The 13796-nt window shown below is 53.8% G+C and overlaps 1 protein-coding gene across 1 annotated transcript; it reads right to left on the reverse strand.

The window, feature by feature from the left end:
• Positions 1-817: 817 nt before the first annotated feature.
• On the reverse strand, positions 818-13592 carry UPP2 (uridine phosphorylase 2). The gene is made up of 7 exons (XM_068137828.1): positions 13488-13592; positions 12757-12874; positions 10556-10714; positions 6914-7028; positions 6126-6335; positions 2544-2690; positions 818-1567 (listed from the first exon to the last, which is right to left on the reverse strand). Exons 1-7 carry the CDS (start codon positions 13511-13513, stop codon positions 1395-1397), a joined length of 948 nt encoding a protein of 315 aa, XP_067993929.1. The 5' UTR covers positions 13514-13592; the 3' UTR covers positions 818-1394.
• Between the last annotated feature and the right edge of the window lie 204 nt (positions 13593-13796).

The raw sequence follows: 13796 nt of genomic DNA on the forward strand, positions 1-13796 counted from the left end.
AGAGATGATTTTCTAAACTGATGATGTGTGTTGATTAGCAGATGAATGTTGAAGATGCAGTCCCTGGCAGTTACCTGAAATCAGGTCAAGGTTGTATCACTACTGCTTTCCCAGTAACGTGCTGGATCCCTGGACCAGGCTGCTTAAGGGAGGTTACGGAGTCTCCTTCTCTGGAGGGATTCCAAGCCCACCTGGACACTGCCATCCTGGACAACCTGCTGTGCAAAGATGACCTCCAGAGGTGCCTTCCAATCCCCATCATGCTGGGATTTGGGGATTCCTTCCCAAGTGCCCCCCTGTGCTGCCTGTGTGATAGGGGTGAAGCTGCTGCTGCTGCTTGGCTGGGCACAGTCTGTGCAAGGTGGGCTTCCCACACACCAACCTCCTGTCTTAAAGCACTCTGGTATGGGTCAGGTTTTGACAGATCTCTTTAGGAGCTCTGGTGTCCTCAGCACAGCAGACACAGGGACCTGCTGGAGTGGGGCCAGAGGAGGCCACAGCAATGCTGAGAGGGCTGGAAGCCCTCTGCTGTGAGGCCAGGCTGAGAGAGTTGGGATTGTTCAGCCTGGAGAGGAGAAGTCTGCAGGGAGACCTTCTGGTGGCCTTGCAGTGCATAAAGGGCTGATCAGAAAGCTGGGGACAGACTTCTGGACAGGGCCTGTTGTGACAGGACAAGGGGTGATGGTTTGAGCTATAAGGGGGAGATTCAGACTGGAGAGAAGGAAGAAATATTTGACACTGAGGGTGGGGAGACCCTGACCTAGGTTGCCCAGAGAGGTGGGAGATGCCCCATCCCTGGAACCATTGCAGGTCAGGTTGTTTGGGGCTCTGAGCAACCTGCTCTAGCTGCAGATGTCCCTGCTGACAGCATGGAGTAGATGACCTTTAAAGGTCCCTTCCACCCCAAAATGTTCTGTAATTCTGTGATGTTGTCCCAGCGAAGGTCTGAGCAGCTTTCATAGCCACGGTGAGTAACAATCATAGTCACAAATGTGGGTATATTTTGAACGTCGTTTACTGAAGTCCTGGCTCTCTGCCAAGTGCAAAGGTAACTCCAGCTGAGAGGACTGCTGTGGGCAGGAGTGACCCTAACGGGACCGTCCTCAACAACCACTTTAGACGGGGGTGAGGATCCTCCAGGTCAGTCACACAGTCTGTGCAGGTTCCGGCTGGAACTGTCCCCGGCTGTGCCAGTGGCTGGTGCGCTTCGGGCCGCAGTGGAGGTGCGCAGCGAGGCGTGTGCCGGCTCTGGCTGCCCACCCAGCTGCGATGGGCACTGCCCGTGGGGATGCACGGCCACCCAGCCTGCCGTTCCACGTTCCAGAGCAAAGGGCCACGCGTGCGGCGGGGGCAGGACCCGCAGCGCGCTGGCTGGGCCGGGTGCCCAGCACCCCTCAGTGGGTGTGGCAGGGCGGGGTCGCTGCCGGCGGCCTGCCCGCCAGGCGCTGCCGGATGAAGGCTGCGATCAGGCGCTGCGGCCGCCGCTGGTACTCGTGCAGCACCTCGCGGGGCGCCCGGAGCTGGTCCCCTTCCAGCCGGTCCAGGAGCGTCACACAGACCACGGCGGCTGCGGGACGGCCAGAGCCCTGCGTTACCTTGTGTCTGGCCGCTGCCCACGCAAGGAGAGGAGACCTCATTCCCGCTGCCCTCCCCGCGGGGTGAAGGGGCAGGACCCCGCTTGCCCTGCCCCATCTCGTTTCTAGAGACACAGGGGAGAGCACCCCCGCTTGCACCCAGGGCATGGACTCACAGAATGGGTTTGGTTGGAAGAGACTTTGAAGGTCTTAAGTCCAACCATTGAGCCAGCACTGCCAGGACCCATTCTAAGGGATCTGCTGCAGAAAGTCCAGTGGAGAGCTACCAGGATGATCGAAGGACTGGAGCACTGCCCTGTGAGGAGAGGCTGAGAGCCCTGGGGCTGATTAGTCTGGAGAAGAGAAGACTGAGAGGGGATTTCATCAATGGTTATCTGAGGGCTGGAGGTCAAGAGGGAGGGGACAGGCTCTGCTCAGTTGCACCCTGGGATAGGACAAGGAGCAATGGATAGAAACTCCAGCACAGGAGGTTCCACCTCAACATGAAGAGGAACTTCTGCACTGGGAGGGTCACAGAGCACTGGAACAGGCTCCCCAGAGGGGTTGTGGAGTGTCCTTCTCTGGAGACTTTCCAGCCCCATCTGGATGTGTTCCTGTGTGACCTGTGCTGGATTCTACGCTCCTGCTCTGGCAGGGGGGTTGGACTCAATGACCTTCAGAAGTCTCTTCCAATCCCTAACACCCTGTGAGCCTGTAAGGCCAGGAGAGGGATCAAGGAGGTCACTTTTGTTTTGCCCACCATGTACTCAGGCCTTGGCAAAAAACAAGCCTATATTCTATTGAGCCACAGCACTTGTTTCAGTGCTTTTCTAGTTCATTAGGAACGTGGGCTTTGGCCTCTAGGCTGTCTGAGCCCCACACCAAACCAAACCCTCGGGCTGAGCTGAGCTGGGGATGGTGGGAAGGATGCAGAGGTGGCCATGGGAGGACTCACACCTCAGGACTCACCTCTCAGGCCGCACAGCCCACACAGGGCTGCGAACGCTGTGGACTCCATCTCGATGTTCCTCACACCAGCCTCATAGGCTCTTCTTAAGTATTCCAGCTTTTTTTCACTGGAAAAAGAGCACAGTGCTCCATCTAATCTCCCCTGACCTTGAAAGGAAGCAGAGAAGTGTCACTGCAGGCACCCTCAGTGGGGCAGCTTCACGTGGCAGGTCCAGCAGGGCCCACGCTGTGTCTGAAGCCAGCTAAGTTTTCCTTGGAATCATTAGTGAACTCATTAAGCTCATTAAGTACATAAGTGCTGCCTCTGTACAGAGAACATTGCACAGGTGTGAAGCTGGGAAAAGGCACAAGTCAGCCCTAGGGTGCTCAGTACAGGGGACACATAGCACTCTGCAGAGCAGATCCTCTAGGGCCCATGGCATAGAGTATGGCAGCTGTGAAGCTCTGCCAGGTTAAACCCAAAACATGCCAGGTTACTGTGGAAGAGGCATGGCAAACAGTGCAGAATGTGTAAACTAGGGAGAGGAAAGCACCCCTAATTTAAGTTTAGCTTTTCTCAAGGGGCTGCCGTGGATGGCAGGCAGATGGACTTCCCTGCTCAGGTGGCACTGGTACTGGTTGAGCAGCTGGGTCCCAGGGCATTGGTGCTCCCCTCACCACAGCCCAGGGCAGGACCTGGTTGATAGTAGGCTGAACATGAGCCAGCAGTGTGCCCAGGTGGCCAAGAAGGCCAATGCCATCCTGACCTGGATCAGGAGCAGTGTGGACAGCAGGAGCAGGGAAGTCATTCTGCCCCTGTGCTCAGCACTGGTTAGGCCACACCTTGAGTCCTGTGTCCAGTTCTGGGCTCCTCTGTTTAGGAAAGATGTTGAGATACTGAAAGGTGTCCAGAGAAGGGCAACAAAGCTGGGGAGGGGTCTGGAGCACAGCCCTGTGAGGAGAGGCTGAGGGAGCTGGGGTTGCTTAGCCTGGAGAAGAGGAGGCTCAGGGGAGACCTTGCCATCAACAACTCCCTGAAGGGAGGTTGTAGCCAGGTGGGGGTTGGCCTCTTCTGCCAGGCAACCAGCACCAGAACAAGAGGACAGAGTCTCAAGCTGTGCCAGGGGAGGTTTAGGCTGGATGTTAGGGAGAAGCTCTTCCCAGAAAGAGAGATTGGCCATTGGGATGTGCTGCCCAGGGAGATGGTGGAGTCACCATCACTGGAAGTGTTTAGGAAGAGCCTGGCTCAGGCACTTGGTGCCATGGTTTAGTTGATGAGATGGTGTTGGGTGATCGGTTGGACTCAATGATCTCAAAGGTCTCTTCCAACCTGGTTAATTCTATCCTATTCTGATGCCATGCTTGGTGCACCCAGGTGCTGGCAGCCACCCTGACCCTCTCCTCTCTGTCCACAGGTGGCTTTGTCTGTGCTGCAGCCAGAGGGGCTGAGCAGAGCCATGCCTGCTGCGGCAGCTCCTCTCGCAGCGTGTGAAGTTCCCGGTGGCAGCCAAACCTGCCTCTGCAGCCGCGCTAATCTGGGCAGAGTGCTTCCCTTTAGTGCTGCTCCTGCTGCTAATCCGCTCCAGTGGCTTTTGTTTAAGTAAAACATGGCCTGGAGCAGCACACAGATGGGTGCCTCTGCGAGCAGATCCAGAGGGTTATAAATAGCCCTCAGATTATTAATTCTGCGTTTATTACATTTCAGCCTTGCCTTCTGCAAAAGGGAATGGTGCCAGAGGAACCAGACGTTGCTGATGTGTGTGGTAGGTTCGGGCTGCACCCTGAACGTTTTCCACAGGGCTTGAGCAGAGAGCAGTAAAATGTAAATAAATTACTGTTGGATGCAGAAAAGGAAATAATGATAAGGTCTAAATAATCCCATTGGAGAGATTACCAACATAAGCCACTTGTGTCTGCTGACTTGCTCTCTCTTTTTGCTTCTTTCGCTCTAGCAGATACCAGCTCTGGCTTCTGCTGGCTCTGCTGACCTTGGCTGCACTGCTTTGGTGTGGCTGAGTATTAACAAACACCTCTCAGCTCTTCTCTCTCCTTCATTGTGTACAGGGGGGAAGGGAGCAGGGAGGGGGGAAGTGATTGCCTATTGGAATGTGCTGCCCAGGGTGGTGGTGGAGTCGCCATCACTGGAGGTGTTTAGGAGGAGACTTGATGAGGTGCTTGGTGCCATGGTTTAGTTGATTAGATGGTGTTGGGTGATAGGTTGGACTCGATGATCTCAAAGGTCTCTTCCAACCTGGTTTATTCTATTCTATTATTTCTATTCTATTCTATTCTATTCTATTCTATTCTATTCTATTCTATTCTATTCTATTCTATTCTATCCTATCCTTTCCTATTCTATCCTATTCTTCTATTCTTTCTGTTCTATTCTATTCTATCCCATCCCATCCCATCCCATCCCATCCCATCCCATCCCATCCTATTCTATTCTATTCTATTCTATTCTATTCTATTCTATTCTATTCTATTCTATTCTATTCTATTCTATTCTATTCTATTCTATTCTATTCTATTCTATTCTATTCCCCCTGGTTTGTCCAGAGGGTTGGTGGTTTGGGGTTTTTTGGTGCTGTTTATACAGAATACAGAATTAAGCAGGTTGGAAAAGACCTCCAAGATCATCAAGTCCACCCTATCACCCATAAGCCATGGCAACAAGTGCCTCAGACAGTCTCTTTTTAAACACTTCCAGTGATGGGGACTCCAGCACCTCCTTGGGCAGCACATTCCAATGGCCAATCTCTCTCTCTGTGAAGAACTTCTTCCTAACATCCACCTTAAACCTCCCCTGGCACAGCTTGAGACTGTGTCCTCTTGTTCTGCTGCTGGCTGCCTGGGAGAAGAGACCAACCCCCACCTGGCTACAACCTCCCCTCAGGGAGCTGTAGAGAGCAATAAGGTCTCCCCTGAGCCTCCTGCTCTCCATATACATACATATTGTATGTGTGTACTTTGTAGTACTCATTGCATTCCATATTTCAGATTGTAGTTTTGCTTGTAAATCCAGCTCCATTTGCTTCCAGCTGAGCTGGCCTGGCAATTTTATGCTGGGGGGCAATTTTCAACCCACCACAACATGAGTGCCAGGCACTTCCTGACTTTTCTCCAGAGGCTGGTAGCTCTGGAGTTACAACCTTCTTGTGGAATCATCTTGGTGTAACCCATCAGCAAGGGGCTGTTTTCTCTGCCAGGGTGCAGCTACTGGCCTCCTGCTGTTGGGGTCTGTGCCCACACATGGCTCCCATGTAACAGCTGGCCTGGGGGGACACCTGCATTGATCCTAAGGAGCAGCTGCTGCTGGGTGGATCTTCACTTATGATCCACCATCAGCTACAGCAGTGCTGGGGACGTTGCAATGTTTACCTGCCAGGTGCACAAGAGACTAATTAGCAGAGAGGGCTCAGCAAAGTGCCAAAATGGGTATTGTGTGTTCTGAAGGAGTACCCTGCTCTGACCTAGCAGGTAGGATCTGCTCTTGCAGCCCTGCCTAGGCTTTGGTAGCGTGGGTAGTTCTGCCTACAAATGAATGTAAAGACTCAGCACGGTGTGTTGGGGAGGAGGAAAGAGACTCAGAGATGGTTTTACCTTCATAGAAGTCATAGGTGCACATGGTATGGCCCATAAGAGTGGGGAAGTCAGGAATCTGCTTGCTGCAGGCAAGAAGTTCCTCTGCAAGGTCCTTGTCCAGCTCTGTGCTCCGCACCACCACATCACCCAGCACCACCTGCTCGAACCGCGGCTTGAAGGAGGAGTCCACAGCGACGTCTGTGATCACAACAGACCCGGCCTCAACCCCTGTGGAAAGCAAGGCCGAGGCTAAGCCACAGCTGATGACATTTGTGACCTCCTGCAGAACATCAGCGTGACAGGAAAGCCTCTCCAGGGCTGTGTGTCACTCAGTTCAGCACAGCAGATGCCTGAAGTTCGGGCAGCAGCATAGAGGCAGGAGGAAAATGCGGGGCTCAGCACCAGGTGAGTGGCTGTGGGAACGTGCTGAGACACAGAGTTAATTGCTTCTGGTTTTCAGACATTGTGCTCTACCACAGGCATGAGCAGCTCCACTGCCCTGGCTGGGCTCCCAGCAGTGCAGAGGATACCAGGACAGCAGATACAGATACAAGGAGGGTCTCAAAGTATGAGAGCCCCTTCCAGCCAAGTGTCTCCTGTTTGAAGAGCAGCTCCCAGCTGTGGTGAAGTCAGAGCCTTCCTTCATTACAAAAATGTGTTTGAACCCAGCCCCAAATCTCCCTTTGTTGGATGTTTGGAGAGCTGACAAACACTGAAGCTCATCATTGTGTGACCAATGGCTGAGAATTTTCTGGGCCTTTGCTCCCTCATTTTTTTGCTCTGGAGGAAGGCCATGGGCAGCTTACCTAAGCCTCCAGAGGTGCCCATGCGTATGATGGTGACATCTCGGCATCTGGCGTGGTGCAGCAGCTTGATGAGCTCGTGAAGCATGATGGAGATGGAAGGGATGCCCATCCCATGCTGTTGGGAGGAAAGGAAAAGCATCATGGATGAGAAGCTCAGCATGAGCCAGCAGTGAGCACTTGCAGCCCAGAAAGCCAATCACATCTTGGGCTGCATCAAGAGAAGCAGAGCCAGAAGGGTGAGGGAGGTGATTCTCTCCCTCTGCTCCACACTGGTGAGACCCCACCTGGAGTATTGTGTCCAGTTCTGGAGCCCCTAGCACAGGAAGGATCTGGAGGTGCTGGAGGGTGTCCAGAGAAGGGCCACAAGGATGAGCAGAGGGCTGGAGCTGCTCTGCTATGAGGACAGACTGAGGGAGTTAGGGCTGTTCAGTCTGGAGAAGAGAAGGCTCTTCTCTCTCACACTTCTCTGTGGCCTTCCAGTATCTGAAGGGGGTTACAAGAAAGCTGGGGAGGGACTTTAGAGGGTCCCTCCCAAAATAGAAAATAGAAATGGGTATATTCAGCTTGGATGTTAGGAAGAAGTTTTTCCCCATGAGGGTGGTGAGAGACTGGCACAGGTTGCCCAGGGAGGTGGTGGAAGCCTCATCCCTGGAGGCTTTTGCAGCCAGGCTGGATGTGGCTGTGAGCAACCTGCTGTAGTGTGAGGTGTCCCTGGCCATGGCAGGGGGGTTGGAACTGGCTGATCCTTGAGGTCCCTTCCAACCCTGACACTTCTATGATTCTATGATTCCCTGTGCTGCTGCAGCAGGTGACAGGCTTGTTGCTGCAATGAACTTAGGGTTATGCTGTGGCCTCTTTTCACTCATGAGGCCAACAGCGAGTTTTTGATGGGGGTGAGAGACATCTCAGGGGCCTTGTAGCCTGTCCTGCTACCACATCCATCCTTCTTCTCCTCCACTTCATGCTTTTAATGCTCTTCTTGCCACTAGAGTTGGTGTCCATCACTGGGGATGGATATGTCAGGCATGCAGATGGTGTCTCTCCTTCAAGAAAGGTCTCCATAAACGCATCCCAAAGGCTAAATGCTCCAAGAACTTCCCCTTGAGCTGCCCCTCCTCATGCCATGTGCAGGCTTTTATTCTGTGTCATGTCCTCCTCATGCTCTTGGAGAGGTGCATTTCAGTGAGGACAACCTGAGCCTCCACTTCTCTGGGTGGATCCTCACTCTCTGTTGGAGCACCTCTGCACACATTGCTGGGGATCAAGGACAAGGGGTGGGTTTATGCCCCTCAGTGAGGACCGGTTTTGGCATCAGGCATTTGCTGCTTGAAGCCTTGTGCCCTGCAGGCTGCCTGTGCTGCTCCTGGCTCCAATCACCTGCCCGAGTGTCCCTCTGGCCTGGCTGCCTGCAGATGGCAGATGTTCTGCAGATCTCCAGCTGCTGAGGCCACCCCTGCTTTCTGCCCAGCGCTCCCTCTCCTCATCACCTCCGTTTTCTGCTCCTTTCCTCTGCTTTCCCTCTAAAAACCAGGCGTTTTGGGGGGTTGGGTCTGCTTCACAGGGCTTTGGTTTTGCTGCCGCGTTCTAACCCTGCTGGCAGCAACGCAAAGCAGCACAGGGAACGTAGACAGCTGGTCCTCGTTCTGCTTTGCCTCTTCCCCTCTGGCTGCCAGATTGTTGCCCTCCCATCACGGTTTAGATCTGCAGACTCTCTGCCCGTTGGTTTCTGAACACCAGCCTGGCATATCTGCCGGTGCCTAAAGAATTTATTCTCATTGTAAATATTCAAAGCAGGAACCCGTTCCTGCCCCCCGCGGTGTTTGTGTTCCTGTTCCTAAGCAACTGGCAGAAGTGGGATGCTGGCAGCTGGGGAAGCTCCCACGAGCTCTGCCCCATGTCCCCTCACAGGGATGAGCCCAGGGGGTCGGTGGCTTCTGCACCGGTACAAAACTGATGCGTGGTCCAGAGGCCAGCCCAGGCTTCTCTCCTCACTGTGCTGCCACGGCTGCCGGCCTGGGGAGCAGCAGAACTTGTGGGCTTTTCCCCCTTGGATCCTGTCAGGATGATTCCCTCCAGGTTTCTGTTGGTTTGGTTTGGTCAGAGAGACCAAGTGTGAGCTCTTGGTGTGTGAGTGACTTTGTCTCCTGTGACTCAAGCTCAGGGCTAATCCTGTGCCTGGCAGAGGAGCCCAGCCCTGGGGCATGAGCACTCACCAGCACCGCCTGCGTTTGCTCGCTCCGTTGTGCAGGGCCAACAATTCTGCTCTTAAAGAGCAATTAATAAAGAAGCAAGGCTTTTACTTCAGAGCCTGTTTCAATGTAGTGCTTCCAGCAATGGCTTATAGCTGAAGGATGGTGGGAAGTGGCCTTTGCCTCTCCAAATGCCAGGCTGCTGAGCTGGGCACTGTACCTGTCTGTTCACTCTTAATGCTGTGCTTTTACTCTCAGTGTGTAGGGTGCTGAGGAATAGCACTGGGCAGGAGCAGCTTTGCCATGGCTGAATGGTGCTGCTGGTGGCAGTGGCTTAAAACTGAAAAGAGGAAAAGATCTGCCTTGTGCCTTGCAGGCTGCCTGTGCTGCTCCTGGCTCTCATCACCTGCCCTTCGCTGTGCCAGGGAAGATGGAGCCCCGTTCCAGCCCGCTGTAGGCCAGGCTGGCAGCAGCAGAGCCAGGGGAGGGTGTGGTAGTTTTAGGCTATGCCTGTAGATTTTTTATGTAGATCTTGAGCAGAAGAGTAGTAAAATGTAAATAAATCACCATTGGGTGCAAAAAGGAGAATAAAGCTAATTCTAAACAATCCCATTGGAAGAGACATCTGCCATAAGATTTAATTCCTGAAGCAATTTCTTTCTCTTCTCACTTCTTCACTCTGGGAGGGATACTAACTTGCTTCTGCTTGACCTTGGCTACATTGTTCTGGCCAAGTCTAACATCCCTCTGCTCGTTTCCCTTCTCCTTTTTGTACAGGAGGGTAAGAGGGTGCAGAGAGGGAGAAGCTAATAGCTTCCCCTGGTCTTTGACCAGGGGGGTCCTTGTGCTGGTTAGTATTTGCCAGTCTCTGTAAATATTAGCCCTGTGAGGAGAGGCTGAGGGAGCTGGGGTTGCTTAGCCTGGAGAAGAGGAAGCTCTGGGGAGACCTTATTGCTCTCTACAACTCCCTGAAGGGAGTTTGTAACCAGGTGGGGGTTGGTCTCTTCTCCCAGGCAACCACCACCAGAACAAGAGGACACACTCTCCAGCTGTGCCAGGGGAGGTTTAGGCTGGATGTTAGGAAGAAGTTCTTCCCAGCAAGAGAGATTGGCCATTGGAATGGGCTACCCAGGGAAGTGGTGGAGTCACCATCCCTGGAGGTGTTTAAGAAGAGACTGGCTGAGGCACTTGGTGCCATGGTTTAGTTGATTAGATGGTGTTGGGTGACAGGTTGGACTTGATGATCTCAATGGTCTTTTCCAACCTGGTTAATTCTGTATATTTTGCACATATCCATTGCATCCCACTGTGGATTGTAGTTTTGCCTGTAAATACAACCTTCATTTTCTTCCAACTGAGCTGGTCTGGCAAATTTAGGGGGGGGGGGGTCGGGAAAATTTCAACCCACCACAGAGGGTCTGCTGAGAGGGTGAGGGTGCTGTGTGGTACTCACACTGATGGAGAGCACGGGCCCGGCGCGGTACATGGCGTAGCGATCCGACCCCGCGCAGATGTCCGCCAGCTCCTCCCCGTCGCCCGCCAGACCCAGCTCCCTCTGCATCAGCTGGGCAAATGCCCTCATCCTCTCTGGGCTGCCACCCACGCAGACAAACTGGGTGGAAAGAATGAGAACATGTTGGTGCTTCTGGCACAGAATCATGACTTGCACTCAGCTCTGCTGAGGCCACACCTCGAGTGCTGTGTCCAGTTTTGAGCACCTCAATACAAGAGAGATGTGGAGGTGCTGGAGCCAGGGCAGAGGAGGGCAAGGAAGCTGGGAAGGGCCTGGAGGATAAATCTGATGAAGAGCAACGGAAGGAGCTGGGGATGGTTAGTTTGGAGAAGAGGAGGCTGAGGGGAGACCTCCTGGCTCTCTACAGCTACCTGAAAGGACATTGTAGAGAGGCTGCTGCTGGTCTCTTCTCCCAGGTAATTGGTGACAGAACAAGAGGGAACAGCCTCAAGCTGTGACTGGGTAGGTTTAGACTGGACATTAGGATAAAAATTTTCCCATCAAGAGTGATCAGGCATTGGAATGTGCTGCCCAGGGAGGTGGCTGAGTCTCCACCCCTGGATGTGCTTAGGGGTTGTTTGGATGTGGTGCTTGGGGATATGGTTTAGGGGTGAACCTTGTAGAGTAGGGTTATTCATTGGACTTGGTGATCCTGAGGGTCTTTTCCAACCTGAATGTTTCTGTGATTCTGTGATTCTGGTTGGAAAAGACTTTTAAGATCATCAAGTCCAACCTCTACCAGGGCCACTACTACCCCAGAACCTTGAGCACCTTAAAAATCTGGACAGCTTCCAAGCATCTCATGAGGTGGTGGTTCAGCCACTTTCCTGGGCAGCCTGTTCCAGCCTTTGAGAACCCTTTCACTATAAAAGTTTTTCCCTCATGTCCAAACTAAACCTCCCCTGGTGGAACTTTCCAAAGACCATAAACTCTCCTTTTGCTCCTGAGCTCCAGCCAAAGCTCTCCCTTCAGCCAGGCCTCTTCTTCCCCACCAGCCTGTCTATCGTGGCACGGGGATGGCCAGTTCCTGTGCTTTTCAGATCTCCTTCCTGAGGAGTGCCCACCCTTCCTGGACTCCTTTGTCCTTCAGGATGGCCTCCCAAGGGACCCTCCCAGTTTCATGAACAGGCCAAAGTCTGCTCTTCAGAAGTCCAAAAGACACCAAGAGGGAGGCTTCACGTGGCAGTGGCCAGAGCTCAGCGGGATGCAGTTTCCTTGCAGCCACTCAAGGGTCATGGGAACAACTGAGGGTCTCCAAAGCTGGAGTTAATACTAAACCCAAGCTGCTGCTCCTTGAGGGTCGTGACTCCCCCAGGTCCAGAGAGCTGTGCAGCTGCCCACACCTGGGTACCAGTCCCAGGTCAAGAAAACCTGAAATAATTCAGCAGCTTTAAGCTGTTAGGATCCCTACTGACAGCAAAGCAAACCCAGATGTTAGAGGAGCTCACCCTCTAATTTATTCTCTCAACAGCACTGGCTGCAATTAGTGAGCACTGCTGGTGACACAGGGGCCATAAAGTCAGGCAGGAAAAAGGACAAATTTTACATATTAAAGGCAAAAGTGCTCCCTGAAGGCAGGAGGGGGACCAGTGCAGGGCTGCAAGGGCAGTGCTGCTGATCCAGCTGCCAGGCACGCAGGGGAGCAGAGCCTTGCCAGGCTGTGCTGGGCTTCTTGAGCCCTGGGGCCCCGTGGCTCTTCCCCCACAGCCCTGTGGAAGTGCTGTGCTCTAAAATGGAGGAGGATGCAGCAGTGACAGACTGAGTTTGACAGCAGACCTCAGCCAAAAATACATCCTCCTTCCCTTGTCTTCAGTCTACAGGGATCAGATGCTTTGGACAAATGCTTCCTCCTTCTGTCCTCCAAAATGGGGCTGATGTCAAACCAGGTTTTACAGAACTACAGGTTTTGAGAATAATCAATTTCTATTGGGGTTCTGCCCAGAGCAAGGGAGGGGTGGATGACCTCCCTGCTCGGGCCACCCCAGCTCACTGTGTCCCCTCGGGGGGCAGCCAGACTCTGTTTCCAGTGGGATCACCCGCAGCAGTGGGGCTCAGACATGGGACAGCAGAGCTGTGGGAGGAGGGGCTGGAGAGCCCTGGGGGCTGGGAGCTGCTGCCCCTCTCTGGCACCTGCTCTTTACCTTGATGTCCCCAAACATGGCCGGCAGGTTGTGCGTCTTCGTTCCCAAGGCCAGGTGGTAGAGAACATCCTCCTCCATCGAGTCCAGGTGGGGGTTTTTAACGCAGACAAGCCCATTGCTGTGGGGGCACAGGGGGAGATGGGTCAGGGGCAGTGCCCACAGGGACAGGGACAGGGCAGGAAGGGGTGTGGAGCAGACTGAGAACCCTGCAAGGGTCATGCTGGTGTCAGGGAAGGGGTGGGTCAGTGACAGGGGAGGGCAGGCACTGCAGGGCATCCGGGGTGGCTGTCCCGCTGTCACACACTGCCTTCCTGGTCTCCATCGCCGCTGGGAAGCTTTTCAGCACCTCCTTTATCGTGTCTGTGTGTTTGGCAAACACCACTCCTCGGTAGTTATCATCGGGTTTGTCGATGGCAACCTTTGCTGGCTCCTTCAGAGAGCTCTGCCAGAGCTGCCCTGCGGAGGATGCTGCCTGGCGTGTGGCAGCTCTCCGCAGACTAGGGCTGGATATTTGTGTTGTCCCAGAGAGGTGCCTGCCAGCACAAGTGCAAATTAAACTCAGCTCCTGCAGACAGCAGGAGCCCACTTTCCCTTCCTGTTCCACCTGCTTTAATAGGTGGAAAACAGCTAAGCAACAATAGTGGTCACTTCGATAAATAAGGCTGAAGCAAACCCAGGGAAGGTTTTTCTTGCCTTGTTAAAACAAGTCCCAGCCCTCCCCTGGCACTCACCCCGAGTAACTTGTTGTTTCCGTCATAGCAGCTCTGCCAGAGTCAGCTGGAGGCCACCCTCTGCAGACAAGGTCAGGAGAACACCCGCTATTGCTTCAGCTGCTGCTTTGCAGATCAGAAGAGGTCTGAGGGGCTCTGCAGGGGGTTAAATACCCTCTGGCTCTGCACAGCTCCCCGGGTCAGCAGTGGCCTGTCCCCCTTGGCCCCATCAGCTGCCAGTGGCTGCTCCTGGCCAGGGGGAGGTTGGCCCCAGATTGGCTGTTTTTGCAGGTGTGTCACCTCGGCTGGCCCTCCGTGGCTGGGGATGAG

This window comes from Melanerpes formicivorus, unplaced genomic scaffold (genome assembly GCF_026170545.1).
Source record: "Melanerpes formicivorus ecotype bairdi unplaced genomic scaffold, bMelFor1.0.p_v2 SCAF_5, whole genome shotgun sequence".
NCBI lineage: Eukaryota > Metazoa > Chordata > Aves > Piciformes > Picidae > Melanerpes > Melanerpes formicivorus.